The sequence below is a fragment of the Lampris incognitus genome, chromosome 1 (genome assembly GCF_029633865.1).
Source record: "Lampris incognitus isolate fLamInc1 chromosome 1, fLamInc1.hap2, whole genome shotgun sequence".
Lineage (NCBI taxonomy): Eukaryota > Metazoa > Chordata > Actinopteri > Lampriformes > Lampridae > Lampris > Lampris incognitus.
Window position 1 is genome coordinate 28347196 of NC_079211.1, and position 21121 is coordinate 28368316.

A 21121-nucleotide genomic window follows, 5' to 3' on the forward strand; every position below is an offset into this window, starting at 1 on the left:
GAGGCATGTGGTAGTCTGCAGCCCTCCCTGGATTGGCAGAGGGGGTGGAGCAGTGACCTGGACGGCTCGGAAGAGTGGGGTAATCGGCCAGATACAATTAGGGAGAAAAAAAATATTATATTATATATATATATATATATATATATATATATATATATATATATATATATATATATATATATATATATATATATACACACATATATATACATATATATATATATACATATATATATATATACATATATATATATACATATATATACATATATATATATATACATATATATATATACATATATATATATATATATATATATATATATATATATATATATATATATATATATATATATATATATATATATAAAAAGACAGGGTTATGTCCTCAACTTGTAGCCACCTTTTTTATATGCAGAGTGAGTAGTCTGCCCTGAATACGATGAATAATCCGATGCGCGGGTAGGTTAGCAAGAAATAGAGCGAGCAGGAGAGGGAGGGAGAGACTAGTGAGTGAACACGGGTTATGTGCAACTGAAGTGATACCAAATAACAAGGCAATAAGGAAGATTTAGGGATGAAATTACAACAAACTTAATCGTCACACAGACAAGGACAGAAAAAAAACCTTTAAAAATGCTGCTTGTCTGTGTGATTTCCTTTAGCGACAACACCACAGCAGGGGACTTTCTGCTTAGCCTGCCATTTAAACACAAGGAAATAATGAGGGGAAGGGCGTTTTACCAGCTGGGCTGTTGTCACTAAATATTAAGTGTGTGAGATGGTGTTTGGGTATTGCGTTAAGTTGATCTTGAAAAATATTCATATTTTATATGGCTTCTGTGGTTTATCAAAACATGCTTAAATGTTGTTTCAAAGTTTTGAGGTAGTTAAGATGCACCTGATTCATTATTACAGACATCTAATTATTCCAAACTGAAAATTTTTGATCAATTCAGATGTCGATGTACCAGTGCCAATTTCCCTGCATCGCATTGGACCCAGTGACCCGGCAAGTGAGAGCTAAAGGGGAAACCTTTCAATAGGGATAACAATGATTAATGTGCTTCTGAAACCATGTGATCGATTCTCTGGCTTCTCTGGCCAGCCATAAGCAACTTAGTTTGATCAGAGCTCCAAAACAGTAAAGAAACTTCCGTTAGTCTGCCAGCAGAATCCAGATGTAGGAGTCAAGACAAATGACAATAGAGAGAATTCCTGATGTGTCTCTCTTGCATTTGTTATTTTAGGAGCAATCATCATCCAAAACAAGCAAATTTCAGCTGCAGATACAATTTTGACAATCTGGTCACAGTGAACAGCAAACCCTCACGTTCATCTCCATTGATATGATTGGCTCTAGGCTTGCTGTGGTTAGCCCCCCCCACCCCACCCACAATTACAGTAGTGAGGCCAGTGCACTATGGGTCTGTCTTTTAAGAGGATTAGAGGTCCTCACCCTGCAAGGGCCTGGTGTAGACAGGGTGTTACTTTGGCACCTCCCGCTGATCCGGATTGATGCAGATTGACAAGGATGAGGGAGAGGGACAGAGGCTAGGTAATTGACAACCGTGCTCAGGGAACCAGCTGCTCATCACACACCAGCCCTCTGTCCTGCCAAGCTGATGATGTGAATGGACACAGACAAAGCTACTGGCCTCTAAAAGACCCAGAAACAGGTTAGGAATGCTAATAAAGTGTTTAGTGTGTGTGTGTGTGTGTGTGTGTCTGTGTGTGTGTGTGTGTGTGTGTGTGTGTGTCTGTGTGTCTGTGTGTCTGACATGTAAAACTGTGATGTATGTGCTTCAGTGCTGCAGTCAGTGCTGAGTCAGGTGAGATCTCTCTCTCTCGCTCTCTCCTTCTGTCCTTGCCGAGTCAGGTAGTCGTCTCCAGTGTCCATCTCTCTAAGCTGTTGCAGGCAGTGATTTCGAAATACATGAACATCTTAGGGAAGGGGTTTACTTGCTGCAACTCTTGCATCGTCTACTTTTTTAGTTAAAGAGTAACTAAACCCCTAGAATATTTTAGTGAGTTTGCTGACATCTGCAGCTTAAACACTATCTAAAGGTTAAAAACATGCCAGGTTGGTCTTGGTACTTTGTGATGTAAGCATAGCAGGATAAACACCGTTGCTGCTTATAAAACTAAAGATGTTTTCATTTGATTTAGATGTACCAGCACATCTATCAGTGTTAACAGACAGATAGAGCCAGCACTAACAATTGTCAATAATACTGTCAATGCCGGTTCTTTAGCGTACATAAATCAAACGTCCATCCGTCCATTATCCGAACTGCTTATCCTGCTCTCAGGTCGTGGGGATGCTGGAGCCTATCCCAGCAGTCATTGGGCAGCAGGTGGGGTGACACCCTGGACAAGCCGCCAGGCTATCACACTTGGCCGACATACACACACACACACACACACACACACACACACACACACACACACACACACACACACACACACACACACACACACAAACACACACACACACATTAATACCTAGGGACAATTTAGTACGGCCGATTCACCTGACCTACATGTCTTTGGACTGTGGGAGAAAAACGGAGCCCCCGGAGGAAACCCACGCAGAGAACATGCAAACTCCACACAAAGGACAATCTGGGATGACCCCCAAGGTTGGACTACCCTGAGGCTCAAACCCAAGACCTTGCTGTGAGGCAACCGCGCTAACCACTGCGCCACCGTACCACTAAATCAAACATACCATAATTAATTCTATTAGATGCAACTGTGTTCATCGTGCTATGCTTACATCATAGAGTACCAAGACCAGCTTGGCATGCTTTTAACCTTAAGATGGTTTTCCAACTGTAGATGTCAGCAAACTCGTTAAAATGGTCTGGGGTTGAGTCACCCTTTAAACTAAAGCATGTGTCAATGGTGGGACACACTATTTTTGTTCTAATTCTCTGATGCAGCTGAGGTGTTTACGCCAAATTGAACATCAACGGTAGACAGTTAAACAGGCAAAGAGATGAAACGTATGGAGTGTGTGCTCTTAAGTATTTTTGCAACACACTTAGGACACACGATAAACTAAGCAACCATTGCACATATACACCCACAAACCAGAAAAACAATTTCAATCACATGCTGAATGCACATAACAAGGTTGGCAGTGGACCTGCTAAAGCATGTGTGGCTTTAATCATGCTAGTAAAACCAGGTGTGTAATAAAACTGAAATAACCGCACAAAAGCAGAATCAGAAACAATGAGGACAAATCAGCTGTTGGCAGACACTTCAATATGGCTGGGTGTGATTTTAGAGGTGAACTTCCTCCAAACATAGGCAGTTTTAATATTCTCTCAACACACAGAGAGAAGACAGGATGTGTTTGAAAATAAATATTGCAAATAGGTACTGAGAACTATAGGGAGACATTTGCGTTCTCTGACAACATATGTATAACATTCATTATTTTCTCATACTTCTCTGTTTTTTTTCTGCTTTATTATTCTTTATGTGAGCCGTAACGTTAGCCCAAACCTACAAGTAGGAGTGGTTTCTCCACACTCAAAGGCTTGTTGACCTCTACTGACTATACTTACATTTATAAAAAGATTTTTTTTTTTAATGGGCATTTCCTGTGTGAATTCTTCCCCTCAAATTTTCTTTTGTTTAAATTGTGTCCCACCCAACACAAGATAACACACTCATGTATTGTGGCTACTCACCGTGGTATGCCGTGTCTCGTCAGGACTCCAGAACACAAATACCCTCTCCCCCTCTGAGACATCAGAGCCGGAGCCCCTCCAGGATTCGCTGCAAAGAGGTGGAGGGGGGTCCTCGTGACCATCAGGACCAATGCCAATCTGGTATGGCCACCTGTGCAGAGCAGAACAAATCCATTAGAGAGGTCTGTCAAAATCCATAGTTCACATCCACACCCAAAATGTATATTTAGAAAACGCACTGGGGCAGCTTTATCATCTCCTCTGTTTGAGTGTTGAAATGTTGCTGAACACTCAACAAACGGCCTAATTTTTCTTATTCATTATAAACCATAGCTGCCTTGGTTTTTAGACCTTTTTTAAGTAGCAGATCTATAATCCCGTTGTTGTTATTTTCGGAATGCGCATGTAAGTATGTCAAGCAAAGCAGATGCCCGAGTCCAAACCAGCTATGTGGTTGTGGCTTTCAGAGAGACTCCTCCTCTGCTCCCTCGGGCTCTAGGCTCTCGCTCTCTCTCTCTCTCTCTCTCTCTCTCTCTCTCTCTCTCTCTCTCGCTTTCTCTCTCACGCTCTCTGTCTCGCTCTCTCTGTTTTGCACTCTCTCGCTCTCTCTTCTTCTCTCTGTTGCCTGAAAAGTACACGGTGATATGGAAAGGATGTGCTACATCTCTGTCTGGTACTCAGAATTAAAATTTCATAACACCCAGTTCAGTGAACAGTTCTTACTGGGCCAGCTTTAAAAGCAAAGAGGACAGCCTGTGAATCCTGATGTGGTGGTGAAAGAGAAATGGTGCCGATCAGGCAAAGATTTTGGCCAGTGATAAAAGAGGACCGCACTTTGAAAATCATGGTAAGCCAGCTTCTCATTTGGGAGAGAAATATGCAACAGGAGCACTTTGGGTGAAAAGCCACCTTGCTTGATGCGGAGACACTGAATGAACATTTTGATTGTGTCTAAGAAAACCACCTCATTTTGCACTTGAACGTTAACCTGTGATCTCGACTCTGATCCCACAGACTTTATTCTTGGAAGGCGAGCAGAAATCAAGGAACTGACGGTCCCCCCCCCCCATGCAGCTCTTCCAGCAGGCCCTGCGTCCCAGACACAGAGCTCTTTCAGGAGGCCAGTGTGTCCCCAGTGCAAAGCTAGAGGAAGACCTAGACCCACACAGACTGTGGGGCACATGAATAATGCAGGGGGCTAATGCAGCTAGCTTGGCCTCCAAACACGTCCTTCTGCCACTCTGCCATCACAGGCAGTGAGAACAGTGGAGCTGGGAAAAGGAGAATGAGAGACACAGAAAGAGACGTACGGCAGATTGCAGGGATGACGGGGAGAATACAGAAGAGGAGGGAGGGTGTTGGTGGTGGTGGTCTGGGGGCCAAAGAGAGGGGAATGCATAGAGAACGGGTGAAAGAGAATTGGCCAAGGCAGAGGAGGAGAAGAAAGGACAGGATATTGGAGGGGGTGCAGAAGGGGTGGAGAATTTTAAAGAGGGTGAAGAGGGCAGGGAGAAAGAGAGCGAGAGAATTGAGTTGTGGCAAAAGAAAAAAAAAGAACAGAAGTACACTATGATGCAAAAGAGTTTGTTCATGGGGTGGGGTGGGGGGGGTGGCTGATCGATGTAGCATTTCTCCGCCAACTGAGAGCAAACACAGCTCGATAGCGGACATTGATGAATGGTCAGACATTAAATAAATACAAAAGCAGACCCGTACTCAGCATTGTCAACGGTTGCCATATTTTCCTTCTTTTCTGCTGAGTGTGAATTGATGGATGGAGTGTGTTTACTCAAGAAGAGATTGTTCCCCCTCACAGGGAATTCATGACCACTCGATTTGATGCCCGTTTCAGATCTAAGGCAGTAACATCCCAGCCTGTCTCCGTTGATGCTGGGTGATGAGTCCACCCCTAATCTGGTTCGGAATCAATAGTAATTGTTAATGCTGCTTGCACGTGTTGTGTCCTTAAGTCCCCAAGCTGCCACACCACTCATCCAGCAAGGCTTGTAGTCTGTCTGGGCCTTTTCTCATCCTTTCACTCTTCCTCTATCATCCTCCCATTCATGTTCCATCTTAACTGTACGCAGAAAATGTTTGTACGTTGTCTTGTATTTGTGAACTCTGTTGTTGGGTCATGAAAGCTAACTTCTAACTTCTTATCTCTTTATCTATTTCTGCTTCTCATTTCTCTCTGTTATCTCTGGACGATGTTTCTCTGAGACAAACTCTTCACCTCTCTCTCTCTCATCTGTGGTGCCCTCCATATCCATCCCTCCTCTCTCCAGTGGCGCCCCCAGAAATTTTTCATAGGGGTGGCCAAATGGGGCCACTGAAAATCTTGGGGTGGCACACCAAAACCAAAAGCCATGACTGAATTTCGGGAATTCTATGATGCTGTTGTAGTATACTATATAGGCTAGTTGAAAACTGTCAGTATGAGAGTTAAGAAAAATATAAATTATTGATTTAAATGAACAGCACCTAATGTAAAATATCAGATAGAAGCGTATTCTGCATATGCGACTCATGGCTGGGGGGGCCAGCGGGGGGGGGGCCAGGGATAGTATCAGGGTGGCCGTGGCCACCCCAGGCCCCCCCTTGGGGGTGCCACTGCCTCTCTCTCTCTCTCTCGCTCATCTCATCTGTGGTGCCCTCCATATCCATCCCTCCTTTCTCTCTCTCTCTCTCTCGCTCATCTCATCTGTGGTGCCCTCCATATCCATCCCTCCTTTCTCTCTCTCTCTCTCTCTCTCTCTCTCTCTCTCTCTCTCTCTCTCGCTCATCTCATCTGTGGTGCCCTCCATATCCATCCCTCCTCTCTCTCTCTCTCTCTCTCTCTCTCTCTCTCTCTCTCTCTCTCTCTCTCTCTCTCTCTCTCTCTCTCTCTCTCTCTCTCTCTCTCTCTCTCTCTCTCTCTCTCTCTCTCTCTCTCTCGCTGTGTCACACTCTCTTTCTCTCTGGATGTTTTTTCTCTGAGTCAATCTCATTCCCCATCTCTCAATCTAGAAAATTTAATTTGGCTAAAACAAGCGCCCACTGTCCAACACAGTATTCCTGTCTCTGGCAGCCTGGTCTTGTTCAAGCCTCTCTGCTGTTATGAACATTCAGATACACGAACTTCTTCTGCACATGTCCTCCCCACACCCCCTACACCCCCTCTTCAGGGGTTGAAGGGCGGTGTAAAATTGGCAGTAGTTGCTGTCTGTGTGCAGTCAGCTGGACAGAAAGGGGCTTTAAATTCAATTAGCGCTGGTAGGCCAGACCTGGCCAGGCCTGGCCAGACTTAACTGGGTTGGACCTCGGTATGCCAGTTCACAGATATCACCTTAAACGCATAGGATTAGGGCATCTACCCTGAGACACAGGACAGGGCTCCTTATAAAAATGCCAGCCTTCAATCAGTCTCTGTCCTACCGAATAACATAATCAGAATCAGAATCAGAATCAGAATTATATGTGCTGGTCATGAAGGTTTGCACACACACGGAATTTGAGTCTGGTTTCGTGGCTCTCAGTGTATTTAACATAGAATAACAACACTACAACACAACAATCTTCAGAGATATATGCACAAGGATTGACTATATACAGGTGAAATAAGAGGTGATATGGTGCAATGGTGCAGAATAAAGTCTTTAAAGCAGAATGCTTTAAAATCTTCATCAAGGCTGGAGAGATGAACCTGTTAAATTTATGTCGTTCATCATTTCACACTGCCAGCTGAGAACGCCATGCACTCAATTAATCCAATTGCATGCACTCGAGCGTGCACACACGCACACACACACACACACACACACGCACACACACACACAGCCCGACACTTAATGTGATGAGGGGCTAGTATATAACATTATATTAACTAACCCTATCACAGCACAACAGCTGTAGCCTTGTCCATGGACCACACAGCAGCGCTTACATTGAAAGAACTAGTTTGTGGCTATTGACATCTTGCTCCCATATTTTTTTCCCTTGGTACCCACACACCGGATACAGCTGCACAATATGGGGGGGGGGGCTCAGTGGGGCTTTGTTCAACTATTCAACAATTCAATCTGACTGAGAGTTGGTGTTGGCCAAGTTGGATGTAGACCTCAGCACATACTCAGCTCCCAAGCAGACTTTGGATGGGGGGAAATATGGCTCTAAATATTTGGATGACTTGAAGTACACTTGATTTAAGTCATGAGGCAGCTAACCTCAGAAAATTCAAATGTGAAGTGAAGCATGGAAATGGCATTATCTACGCCCAGCGATTAAAAATCTCCCTTAGAGAAGCAAAGTACTGAAGGTGCTTTGTCATTTGTCAGTTGTTTCATTTTGTAGGCTATTTCCTAATACATCCTGATCCAGACATAATCAAATCTGCCATCCTGTTCTTCATTTGGGTTGTCAGCTCATTCCATTAGCATTATGGAGACAGAACTCTGTGCACCTCTCATTTCAGCTGCAACCTGGGGAAGCTTGAGTTCCCTGGTGAACAATTAAATAATGGGTCTTTTGAAGATTAATAGAGTGCTGTGTTGAGTTGACATGTATCTATGGTCCTGATCCAAAGAGAGGGAGGGAATCTCTTGATGTCTGGTTACTGTCTGGATGGGAAGACCTTTGAATGTTAGAGGATGATTGATGGTTCAGGAAAACCGTCTGCCCGACTTTTCCTGTAACTGTTCTGGACAATTTCCTTCAACTCGACAATCCCAATGACCTCAACATTAGCAGTCTTTCCTACAAGTAAAAGTAATATTGGGCCCAACACTGAGCTGGCCCCTACAATAGACTTCTAAGCCGTGGAATAATACATATATCTAACACTTTAATATTTGATATCGTATCAGGGATAAAAGAAAAGAGAAGAAAACTAGGTTGTACAGAGCCAGCACTTACTGCAGGCTTTATGTGTTCTATGTAACTTCTTTAGCTTATGCTATTCAGTCTTTTCATGTTTAACCACATCAACAAAATGTGGCCTACATCATGGAGTCACTGCCATTGGAGTGTGCCATCACCGCTGAGCTGTCACATCAATGAGGTCACATTTCCCTTCTCCTCTGCAGGAGAGTCATATTGTTACAGTTTGAGGGGGGGAAACATACTGATTTATGTACACACCTCATTTAAATGTTGGTTCTCCTTTCTTCCATCCGCCTGAGTTAAAACCGTCACCCACCCATTACCATCAACATGCAGTGATATAAAACACAGACGTGGGTCAGTTGAATTGCTTTCATGAAGAGTGATATTGCCCGATCAACAGTCCCTGGTTGCAAAGTTTCTGTGGACCATGGCAGCTGCAACGACATGATTGTAATGGCTTAACAATTGATGGATCTGTTGATGAGATGGTCAAGACAGTGGGCTGGAATGGCAGATACCAGCCCAACAGCAAGCAGCTGAGCCTGTAGAAAGGGGGAGTTGCAGGCTGGCTGGCTGGCTGGTTGCAGTAAAAGTGGGACAGCGGAGCAGTCAACAGAGCACATCGAGACAACAAAGCAGACAGGCAGTGAGTCTCCCCTGATGTGCGAGTTCTGCAGCTGCCTCTCCTCCTCAGGCTGGCTGGGGCCTCCGAAAAGCCACTCCGATCACATGTCTTACCACACATCCCTGAGTCATGCACAACGCTGGGAGCACTGGGAGACAGGAGTGTATGCACATGTACATGCACAAATTGCACATGCACATAATAAAAGGCCAACAGCAAGCTACTGCACACCAGTGTATGGTTCACATACACTCACACACACAGTCATCATCCAAAGGTGTGCGTCCACCTCTGCGTGTTTAGACAGCCATCGCCGTTATGCTATCAAGAATATTTAACGACTGATGATGAATTTTCACCGTATCCCAGAGGGCTCAAGGCTGTTGTAACACGTGTTTACACGGAGCCCTAATAAACGGTCATATCATATCGAGTCACGTCATGCATTAAAATAAGGCCTCGGAACAGCAAAACGCATTGTTCCGGTCTAGTTGTGTTGCGCTCGTCTTGCCTCGCACGGCAGAGGGGGAAATGCAAGGAAAAACCTCCGAAGCGCATGTCTGAAGCCCAGGGGACGCACGCAAACGTGTGTGTGTGTGTGTGGGGGGGGGGCTGTTTCAAGGTGCGCATTTCGCCGACGCCCATTCATAAGATTTTATGATTTAGGTACTACCCACTGCTCAGACACCAGGTATCGCTTGATCCTTTCAGGTTGAGTCCCTTCATTCCCAGTGTGCATTCAGTGACACCAATTCCGCGCACGACGCATCCAGCAGGCATGTCGTCCCGTTAACAATGAATATGACACGTGATAGTAACGTGTAGTAAGAATGCACAGAATAATAACGGCATTCAGGGGAGTGCAACAACCACAACGCCGGCTGGCAGCTTCAATACAAACTATTAAATTTATTACTAAATTATAGACTTTAAAGATAGCTACTTTATTGCATACAAACAAACCTAGTGATCAATAAGACACAGGTAAACAATCACAAATAGACCCAATCTATAGGTAAACCCGTGAATGATCAATAAATCCCTTAAAAGCATAATCGATATTTTCCATTATGCTGGATCGACTCTTAAATTTAAGCAGTGGCAGCAGCCATGCCAGTTAAAGCAGTGTGCGAAACAAAGAGAGAGGGGGAAAAAAGGTCAGTCTTTTGTTGTTTCCCATATAATCTTAATCCGATTTAAATCTCTCCAGTGCCTCTCCCTAAAAGGGACATGGGTATAGTCTGTAGATTACGTGGAAACAAACAGCAGGAAATTTATTCAATCTCGATGTTAGGGATATCCAACCAAATGGCTGGCATGATGTAAGGTGCACGGACCTCCATGTCGCCGGACGCTCCCCCATCAGACAATAACGGGGAAATACCAAGAAAACTCACCTCGTGTTCTCAGGAGGAGGCGAAGCGGCGGCCTGGGAGCCTTATCCCTATACAGATCCCCGGCGTGCACGATCTCAAGCGGCGGAATATTATTTTTGTCGAAATATCAACGTCCTCCTCCCTGGCCGTATGTGTGATGTGTGAGGTTTGGCTGCACACTGGATGCTGTCATCGTATGGGGACTGCGCTCCTGGTTTAATCCTCGGCCCCGTGCTCAGAAATATCCCCCCCCCTCCTTTCGCCTCCGTTTGCTCGCACTCTCCTCCACCCTAATCGCCGAGCGCTCCCTCTCCAGCGCTGTCTGCCCCTAGGAACCTCCTCCCCTTCTTTTCACAAGGTCAGTTTGATAGAAAGAAATTTCATACGTTCATCTATAGAGAGAAGTATGTGTGAAACACGTTAAACACAACATTATGTTTTGTCCTTCTGATATACACATATAATAATACTAATAACAACAACAACAACAACAATAATGAGAATAATGATATATGCAGCAGTAGTAGTGTGTTATTATAGTGGAAATGTCTGGTAATCTCTGTTGTTGTTTGTGTGGCTGTCTAAATCTCAACCTATTTCCGTGTTATCCCCTGAATTAATCATTGCAAATACAAATCAGTTACGGAAATAAGGCACGTATTTCAGGAAATAAAGACGATAATTCATAATTTTTATTGGTACATGTTCCAGATATTCGAATTGCCTTTCTCGGACTGACATTTGTCCTACCGTGGATATCGTAGACGCAATATCCGTTATTACGTTTTTCCGGTTTAGATTATTTCCTCCACGCTGCCAAAACTGCGTCCATACCGACGGACTGATCAGGGAACGAAAATACACCCAAAGACTCAACGACAATGTTTAAATTGGAAGGACTTGGGCCTAAAATGGACCCAGAAGAGATGAGGAAGAAAATGCGAGAGGACGTCATTTTATCCGTGCGCAACTTCATCATTTACGTTGCCCTCCTCCGAGCCAGTAAGTGCAGTCAGATGCATGACATTGACAGTATGGTGTTTTACCTTTACATAACACGAATCTCCGGTCACTTGGTCTCGTGAGCCAAGATGATGGTTGAAATATATTAGTGCCATTTATGCCCAGCTCGTTTTCTCTAGACAATATATTCGACTTTCATTGTAATTGAAACGAACCTCGTATCCCCACGTTCACAGCTCCGTATGTTTTGAAGAAGCTGGACAGCATATGATCGGAGAAGCTCGTCTTCACGCCCATCTTCCTTCACTCCCATTGGCAGTTTTCTGCATCGAAGATGACATGTGCATCACCATTTAGCCCTGGACCAATAGGACACTGTGGGATATAACCAGTGTCCATCACTGCATCTGAGAAACACTGATGATGTTATTTGGAGTCAAGTTCTTTGTTACGGGTGACATTTGCCATGTTGTCACACAGTGCTTTATAACTAACAAAACATCTGATTATGAGCATTGCGAAAAGCAAAGTTAGGCAGTATGTGTTTGATTTATCATATGAAATGAAGAGTAAAATGTAACTGCAACAGAATTCCCTCCATGTTTCCTACGGACTCTTTAAAGTATTCCACTATGAAACATTTGTCAACCCAATAACGATACTCAAATTATTTGATAAAGGTGTTTGACTGTAAAGTGATGTTTGCCTGTCCTGTTTAAATTCGCTAATAAAATCAGCTGAGACGCACGTTCTCGAGATGACCAGTTGGGGGCGATATCGTCCTTTTGGGGGGCAGCTGTGGGCGCTTTATGAAGGGGTGGGTGAAGTGGAAGGGCACAACAACCGTAAACCAAATGCGATGGACTAGATATTACGATGAGCTAGATATGGTGGTCAAATACTCTAAACGGATGAACGCTTGAATGAAATAAAGCTGGTTTATTTGACTAGCATGAAATAGACAGCCTGTTTTTCCAAGTGGGGGCATTTTATCTGAAATGACAGCGGTGAAGGAATCGCAAAGGATAGCGGGCGATTCTTTCAGGACAAAGCGTCATCACAAACCGCAGAGTATTCCTTCGTGTTCTTTCATTTGGTCCAGCCAGTGACGCGCATCTCTAGAAAGAAGGATATAACTTCGCATCACACCAGAGGTAATTAGAATGCAATGTAAGTAATATAAAATGCAATAACAACCCAGGCAAAATTAATGCCGGTTCCCGCAGAGTTCATGTTAAGCAGGCAGCTTGCCATAGCGTTTATTTAAATTTATGCACTGTGGCAACGAATTTTCTGAGAAAGGACAAGAATATCAATCTATCCATCTTGCGAGGTTTCTGCCTGTGTTGCCTGATTCTTTATATTGCCCACGTTTTTTATCATATTGACAGTAGGAATTAAAATATGTGACATTATTAATGTTGGGGAAAAAATAACATCTGACCACTTTTCATGATTAATTTCACCATCCACAGGCTATCTATGGACTTCCCAGGTCATTTCCAGCACATTTTTCAGCAGCTGAACCACCAGCGTCTCCACTCCCAGCTATGTGACTGTGTGGTGGTGGTGGGAAGCCAGAGCTTCCGGGCGCACCGCTCAATCTTGGCAGCTTGCAGCTCTCACTTCAGGGCCCTTCTGAACTCCTCGGGGGCTGATGAGGGTGGAGGATCAGGATTCGATAGAGGTGGAGATGGCGGCTGTGGCGTGATGGAGCTGGATCCAGAGGTAGTGACCCCTGAGGCCTTCTCAACCCTGCTTGATATGATCTATACCTCCACCCTCTCCCTGGGGGCCTCCAATGTTATGGACGTGCTGCTGGCTGCCTCACACCTACACCTGAACACTGTGGTCAAGGCCTGCAAGATCTACTTGTCCAAGTGTAACTTCCCTACCTCACCTCCTAAAGGGTGGAGATCGGTGCAACAACAGGCCCCATCGCCCCCCACAGCAGTTATGGTTGAGGTCCGCTCTAAACAACAAATGTCAGTTTCACTTCAGCGCTTAGAGCTCAGCCTAGTCACCTCTGCCATGGGAGCGCAGCTCCACGATGGGGAAGCAGGAGCAGAAGTTAGCCAGTCTGGTGAGGTTGAAGATCAAAGTGTGGAGATGAGTGGCATTAGCAGTGACTGGACTACAGCACTGACCATGAGACGCAAACGTAAGTCAACCTCTCATGCGGAGGGGAGCTGTCATAAAAAGGGGACCTACGGGCTGCCCGAGGAGAACTATGGGGAACTGTTTTCCACTGTGACCAGGAGCAGATCCAATAGAGAGGAGGGAGGAGCAGAACTCTCCTCGCCAGACTCCCTGAAGATGGATGAAGGCATCCCCCTGGAGAGCAGAGGTGAGGAAGAAGAAGAGATGAAATATGAGGCAGCAAAGGGAGAGGCTGAGGAGATCCAGCTGCCAAGCCAATCTGACAGCAGCATTGGAGGCAGGCTGGAGGAAGAGGTAGATGCAGATGGAGAGATGGTGGTGAAAGTGAAGGTGGGAGACGATGGGGATGAGGAAGGCGCTGAGCAAAAAACAACTGTTGAGGTGAAAAAGGAAAACCTGAGCTCATCCTCTCCAGACTTGGACAGGGCACTCACTGACCCTGAATCTCCCACAGAGGACAGCAGAGACAACCTAGTTGATGCATCACTGAGTGATGAGAAAACAACCTCAGCCAGCCCCACAGAGGAGAACTGTTGCACTTTAAACCCCCAGTCATGCACTGATCCTCAAGCAGACACACAAAGACCTAGTAGTGATGTGGTGGAGGAGTCAATTGATAGCGAGGGCCTGGAGAGCCTATCAGACTTGGCCCTTTCCTGCTTCCTCAATCCCAGCAGTGAAAGTGTCATTGGTGCACTGGAGATGGAAGACAGCCTAGCTACCCTGACTGTTAATGCTACAACCATCAACACTGACGCAACTGTTGGAGAACCAGGGGAACAATGTCAAAGGTCAGACACAGCAAACACCTCTTCCACTTCTTCCTCCGATTCTTCTCCCTCCTTTGTTTTTCCTGTAACCTCTGTTCCATTTCAGCAGATACATGGTTTCAATGACACACTCATCCTCCAGCCTGCCCAGAGCTCTTTGGGGGGGTTCTTAAAAGGCATCAGGCCAGGCATCAGCGTACAAGCCTCGCTCATCCAACCTTCCATGGGTGCGAAGAGCAAAGGGAGCAGTGGCTCCGGGGCATCTGCCTTCCGTCGCATTGCCCCTAAAGTGATGCCGTGCTCAGAGGCCTGTACAGATCCCGACCTTTCCTCTTCCAGTGGATCGGCAGGAGATGCTGCTGATCGCCCACCCCTGACCAGAGCTTCAGACGACGTTCTGTCCAAATGTAAGAAGGCAGCAGCTGAGGACCACGTTCTGTTAGTGGAGGGGGAAAAGAAATATGCCTGCAGGATCTGCTGTAAGACCTTCATGAATCTGACAGACTGTAAGAAGCATATTCGTGTCCACACAGGGGAGAAGCCATACCCCTGCCCCAAGTGTGGCAAACGCTTCAGCCAGTCTTCTCACCTTTACAAACACTCTAAGAACACCTGTCTGCACTGGAAAGGCAATCACCAACCCTTTCCGGATGCACTGCTCTGAACTGTGCTCCTCTGAATGGTGCTCACTTAACCTCAATCAACTGACAGGAATATGGATTTATTTTTTTTAAGTGCTCTGTGAATGAAGCTTACAAATACAATTGCTTCTCTGTGGATTCTTGATTTTAAGTAATTTAGAGTAGAAATTTTTCCATCAACGGTGATTATTTTTCATGTCCGCCCTACATTGCTGTGACATGTCAGATGACGACTGTTAGATGAAATTAAAATTTGTTGCCATGGATCAAATGTAGCCAAGCTAAAATTAACGAATTGGAAAATGTTCTCTGAGAGAATAATCTTGTTTACATCAATGCACCTTAAAAAGGTTATAAATATAAATGATGCACTGGAGAATTTCTGTTGTACTGTATTTATTAATTCCCTTGCCACTGAGCACTTATTGAATAAACATTCAATTTTCACATTTTTATCCTCACCTGTTATTTTTTAGAGGCAAATTAAAAAAAAATCTATTTGTGACAGCATTGGAGTGATTGGCTGTTTTAGTCAAGACGAGGTAGACATGGAACATTTTCATCAGCATGCAGTTCAGATACAGACCGAGCGAGGGTTTTATATGTCTCTAACAAACATGGAACGGGAATAGAGGACATTTCACTTCAAGGAAAGCATGTTTGTAATCTGCCCGAATGGAAGTGCTGTACTTAAACTGCAGTATTAACATTTAATGACTAAACATCGACAGTGCTTGTTGCTTACAGATGTAGTTAAGGAGTGCTGTTAGTTTATTCACTTGGCTCTAAATGATGTTCACGAGGCCAAATATATGTTTAAAATTTGAAGAAAAAAAAACAGCGCTGAGCTGTTCCTACTTCAAAATACATCTAGCATGTTAACAGTTTAAACCCTCTAGTAAATTATAAAGGGATCAGAATATTAAGTTTATACCCACACTGTAGCTGAGTATATCTGAACTACATTAGTGTTGTCAATTTTCCTCACGGTCATACCGTACTGTCCTTCATTCAACACTTATTTTAGATAGGAGACCATTCCTATATAATTACTAGCTATGCTTTCTGATTCGGACCTCATGGTATTCAGGGAGACCCATAAGAGACCATGAGCAGTGGCTTGGTGAGAGGCTCTAAAAGATGAGTTCGCTGGGCATGTCAGTGCCCTGTAAGCCTGCAAGCAGGTTACGGGCTGACAGCTCTGCCATGACGCCCCTCGTGGCGTAGGTCGCACTTCCGATGTGTGGCAAAACCACTAACATGAGAGAGAACAGACAAGTGCAAAATGAAAAACCAATGGAAAAGATTGTGACACTAAATGAGTATTTCGACATTTTTTTTTGTCTAATCAGGGAGAAGAAACATCCTCAGATACAAAGCAAAAGAGGAAGATATGCAGAAAGAGAAAAGATACGAGTACTTAAGAATGTTACCTAAATGAAAATTGCTCGAGTGTTGAACTCACCGCAGTTTTTGAGTGTTAGAAGTGGGTGGTCTGTTGGGAGCGGCTCGGGTGATGTCACATCTAGTCCAGCTGCAGCTATCTGACCACTGGCCAAAGCCTGGTACAGAGCCTCCTGGTTCACCACTCCCCCTCTATAACACACACATACATCATCAACACCATTCTTCAACATCCTTCCGCATGTTATGGATCTTTCCCTTACTCCTGCTGTTGTATTTTAAAAAATGCACAGTGGCCTTAAACTGCATCCATTTTTTTCCCCAGATTTTTCTCCCCTTTTCTCCCCAGTTGTATTTGGCCAATTACCCCACTTTTCCGAGCTGTCCGGGTCACTGCTCCACCGCCTCTGCCGATCCGGGGAGAGCTGCAGACTACCACATGGCTCCTCCGATACATGTGGAGTTGCCAGCTGCTTCTTTTCACCTGACAGTGAGGAGTTTCACCAGGGGGACGTAACACATGGGAGGATAACGCTATTCCCCCCAGTTCCCCTTCCCCCTTGAACAGGTGCGCTGACGGTGCAGTGACCAGGACACATACCCACATCCGGCTTCCCACCTGCAGACATGGCCAATTGTGTCTGTAGGGACACCCGACCAAGCCAGAGGTAACACGGGGATTCGAACCAGCGATCCCTGTGTTAGTAAGGAATGGAATAGACCCGGACACCCCTAAACTGCATCTTTGAGACTGTTTCTATCATAATCTCATCTCATCTTCAGCCGCTTTTCCGGGGTCGGGTCGTGGTGGCAGCAAACTAAATAGGGCACTCCAGACATCCCTCTCCCCAGCAACGCCCTCCAGCTCCTCCTGGGGGATCCCAAGGCGTTCCCAGGCCAGATTGGACATGTAGTCCCTCCAGCGAGTTCTGGGTGAACCCCGCGGTCTCTTCCCAGGAGGCCATGCCCGGTAAACCACCAAAGGAAGGCGCCCAGGAGACATCCTAATCAGATACTCGAATCATCTCAACCGGCTCCTTTCGATGCGAAGGAGCAGCGGCTCTACTCCAAGCTCCCTCGAGATGTCCGAGCTCCTCACTCTATCTCTAAGGCTGAGCCCAGACACCCTACAGAGGAAACTCATTTCAGCCGCTTGTATCTGCGATCTCACCCTTTCGGTCACTACCCAAAGCTCATGACCATAGGTGAGGACTGGAACGAAGATTGACTGGTAAATTGAGAGCTTTGCCTTCTGGCTCAGCTCCTTCTTCACCACAACGGTCCGGTACAACGTCCGCATTACTGCTGATGCTGCACCAATCCGCCTGTCAATCTCCCTCTCCATCCTACCCTTACTCATGAACAAGACCCCAAGATACTTAAACTCCTTCACTTGAGGAAACAACTCATCCCCAAACCGGAGGGAGCAATCCACCATTTTCCAGTAGAGCACCATGGCCTCAGACTTGGAGGTGCTGACTCTCATCCCAGCCATTTTACACTCAGCTGCAAACCGCCCCAGTGCGCGCCGGGGGTCGCATTCTGATGAAGCCAACAAAACCACATCATCTGCGAAGAGTAAAGATGCAATTCTGAGGTTCCCAAAACAGACACACTCCTCACCTTGGCTGCACCTTGAGAGCCTGTCCATGAATATCACAAACAGAATCAGAGACAAGGGACAACCTTGGCGGAGTCCGACACCCACCGAAAACGTGTTTGACTTTGTGCCAAGAATACGGACACAGCTCTCACTTTGGTTATACAAGGACCAGGTGGCTTGTAGCAACTGCCCCGGTACCCCATACTCCCGCGGTACCCCCCACGGAGTGCCCCAGGGTACACGGTTGTAAGCCTTCTCCAAGTCCACAAAACACATGTAGACTGGCTGGTCAAACTCCCATGCCCCCTCAGCACTGTTTCCATGGCTTGTTCAATAACAGACATGCTCTTTTGCTTCAGTTTGGAAGGGTACCTGCTCGTGTTAATAAAGATGGCAGTTTTCTTCATCTTGCTGAAGAATGCCTTGTCACACAGTCCCTGGGTTTCAGGTGTGAGGGAGCAGGACACAACGATGAAGTCACTCTCAGATACCAGCGTGTCCAAGGGTGCTTTTCCCCAGAGAGAAGAGTGGGGGGAGGGAATACAGGGAAATGAATATTAGTTCAACCCAGCACTCTTGCGTTAATGTTAATATGTTTCCCCGCTTAAATCTCCTTCCCTTACCCTTTCTATTTCACACCAGTTTTAACACACATTCATCCCCTTCTATTTCTTATTCTTACTGAACTCGCCGCCAACCTCGGCAGCGTGGGGTTTGGCTGTTCTCCCAGAGTACAGCAGCCTCTTCACTCCAAAGGGCTTAAGCCTCCTAGCAATTGCCATACCTAGAATCCATCAGTTTACCAATAAAATACATTAGAAATAAAATTCACATTTTTCTAGTTACATATAAAACTAGAATACATGACTTCAGGATCTATTAAAGATAATTTATGCAATTAAAAACAATTCAGCAAACCTTACCGATGCGTCCCAGTCCAATGACTCCTACTGTGCTCCCAGAGAGACCATAACCACACAGCCAAAGTGGCTTCCATGTACTCCAGCCACCACTGATTTAGATATTTAAAACAAGCAGAAGCAACAGTCAGAGCAAAATCACCTCTTCAATGACAGAATGTGTGTGTGTATAGGGGTAGGGGCACCATTGTTTCCTCACACATTTAAACCAAGTCGTTTGTACTCGACATTACAGTAAATACAGGTAAACGAAAAGCAACCCATGAGAAAATGATGTGTGTAAATAATGTAACTGTCACACTGACTTCTTAACCTCTTCAATTCCCTCTGGTAATCTCCGAGCGGTGGCTAGGAGCAGAGAAACAGTGAGTTCAGCTGTAGCATCAGTCAGGACATCAGGAGTGTATCCAACGCGTATACCACTGGTGGAGATGAAAAATACCAATCAACAAAAGTCAAATGGTTTGCTTGTTGGAATGAAAGGTCAACAAAGCCGAATTTATTAAGCTCACCGTTTTTTGATCTCGTCAAGAGCCAAATGATCAAATCCCACCGACAGGGTACTGATCACCTTCAGGTTTGGCCCTATCACATTTACATCCGAGACAAATCATGTAGTTACAACAATGTCACAGTTCAGCTAAAAAAAATCTTTTGCTCAAATCAGTGGACCTCATTTAGTACCAGCAGCATCCAGAACCTCAGAATCAATCTTATCTGAGAGCAGACACAGAAGTCCATGAGCCCCCTCCACACCCTTCAGAAGCTCTGCCCTTGGTACTGGTTCATCCGAGTCCCACACAGACACCTTACATCTGTTTTCATGAGGTACAGAAAAGAACCAGAGGTGCAAAAGGTAATCTAATTTCAACTTTGCAAAATATAAAAGAAACACCAGTGGGTCATCTTTACAGTCTTCTTGTTTGTCGTGATGACAACAATTATCCTATGTCGCTTTAAGAGTAATGAAACAAGTAAATGGGGTTAGTTCACCATTAAAATGCATTGGTAGATCAGGCAATAAATTCTGAGTGCGGTTCATACAGCCCCCCCCCCCAAGTTCTGCAGTATGCTATAATACTGAGTGTGACCGTCACAATCTAATACAGCGAACTTTATTTTGAGCAGCTTGGTTGGCCAGTTTATGCGATATGCAACGTCCCAAACCCTGCACCACCAATGTCAAGTCATACCAGCTTTTGCCCTTGCAACTTCATAAACCAATGTCAAACTGGAGTGTAATGTAAAATGAAACATATAAGCAACGTGCACGAGAAATGACCACTAAACAATGCTAGATATCGAATGCTGACCAGCTTATAAAATACTACTATCTGTGAAAAACCGTTTTGCAAAAATGCATAACTACACTCCAGCCTGCGACAGGATCTTCGTTCCTTCTTGTGGGATGCGCCTCGTAACGAAAACCTTCATGACTTTTTGCATAGTTTGCATCACACTTTGGCAGTACGAGAGAAAGAAGAGACTGGTGACTCGATGGTCCTTCACTACACCGCGTCTGTTACGGAGAGGACGTCAACGATCAGTTCACACTAAAATTTCAACATGTGCCGAGTGTGAGAAGCTAAAAACTACACTTCGCACGCTCCGACAGCCACCCGGAAGTGTTACAACTTAGTGCGCCTGCGAAGAGTTGTCAGCTGATGGGAATCGGAGAACAACCGATGATTTTTTAGCATTTTAAATAGAAACCTCATTTCGGAAATTATACTCAGTTTCAAGTAAAGATAATTTTTTTGTCCAAACGGTGATATCAGAGCTTAGATTAAGTCAGTTATCAGGGATTCCTCGTGCACGAATAGCACGTTTTTAATGGATAATTGCCATTCCAACAAAAACAAACCAATTCTTGTTCACGTATTCATTTAACTGCAGTGACTTTAAGGAAAGTATCTTTTCCTTGTATGGGCATGTTTACTTTTTTTTCGGCCGATTCCTCTTCCTGGACATGCGCTGGTAAGAAAATGCAGGAGGAGGCAGTGGGTCATAAATAAAGGAGTGGGACTCATGCGCATTACGGATGTCTGGCTGTGCGTAAAGTGACGAGCGAATAAGGAAATGGCACTGCGCATGT

General features: G+C 45.0%; 3 protein-coding genes across 4 annotated transcripts; 2 read left to right on the forward strand and 1 right to left on the reverse strand.

Moving 5' to 3' along the window:
* Positions 1 to 11363: 11363 nt before the first annotated feature.
* tomm5 (translocase of outer mitochondrial membrane 5 homolog (yeast)) lies at positions 11364 to 12275 on the forward strand. Its single transcript, XM_056292421.1, has 2 exons — positions 11364 to 11567; positions 11765 to 12275. Exons 1-2 carry the CDS (start codon positions 11447 to 11449, stop codon positions 11797 to 11799), a joined length of 156 nt encoding a protein of 51 aa, XP_056148396.1. The 5' UTR covers positions 11364 to 11446; the 3' UTR covers positions 11800 to 12275.
* A 735-nt stretch (positions 12276 to 13010) lies between these two features.
* Positions 13011 to 15458, forward strand: LOC130118706 (zinc finger and BTB domain-containing protein 5-like). Its single transcript, XM_056287144.1, has one exon. It carries the CDS (start codon positions 13011 to 13013, stop codon positions 15120 to 15122), a length of 2112 nt encoding a protein of 703 aa, XP_056143119.1. The 3' UTR covers positions 15123 to 15458.
* A 26-nt stretch (positions 15459 to 15484) lies between these two features.
* Positions 15485 to 21005, reverse strand: grhpra (glyoxylate reductase/hydroxypyruvate reductase a). Of its 2 annotated transcripts, none has more exons than XM_056287146.1 (9): positions 20966 to 21005; positions 19711 to 19841; positions 19539 to 19611; positions 19332 to 19448; positions 19030 to 19118; positions 18789 to 18890; positions 18479 to 18614; positions 16565 to 16695; positions 15485 to 16354 (listed from the first exon to the last, which is right to left on the reverse strand). In XM_056287146.1, exons 1-9 carry the CDS (start codon positions 20995 to 20997, stop codon positions 16233 to 16235), a joined length of 933 nt encoding a protein of 310 aa, XP_056143121.1. In that variant the 5' UTR covers positions 20998 to 21005; the 3' UTR covers positions 15485 to 16232. The 2 variants fall into 2 exon arrangements, with proteins under 2 accessions (XP_056143121.1, XP_056143120.1); XM_056287145.1 differs by lacking the exon at positions 20966 to 21005 and adding an exon at positions 20396 to 20633.
* Positions 21006 to 21121: the final 116 nt, after the last annotated feature.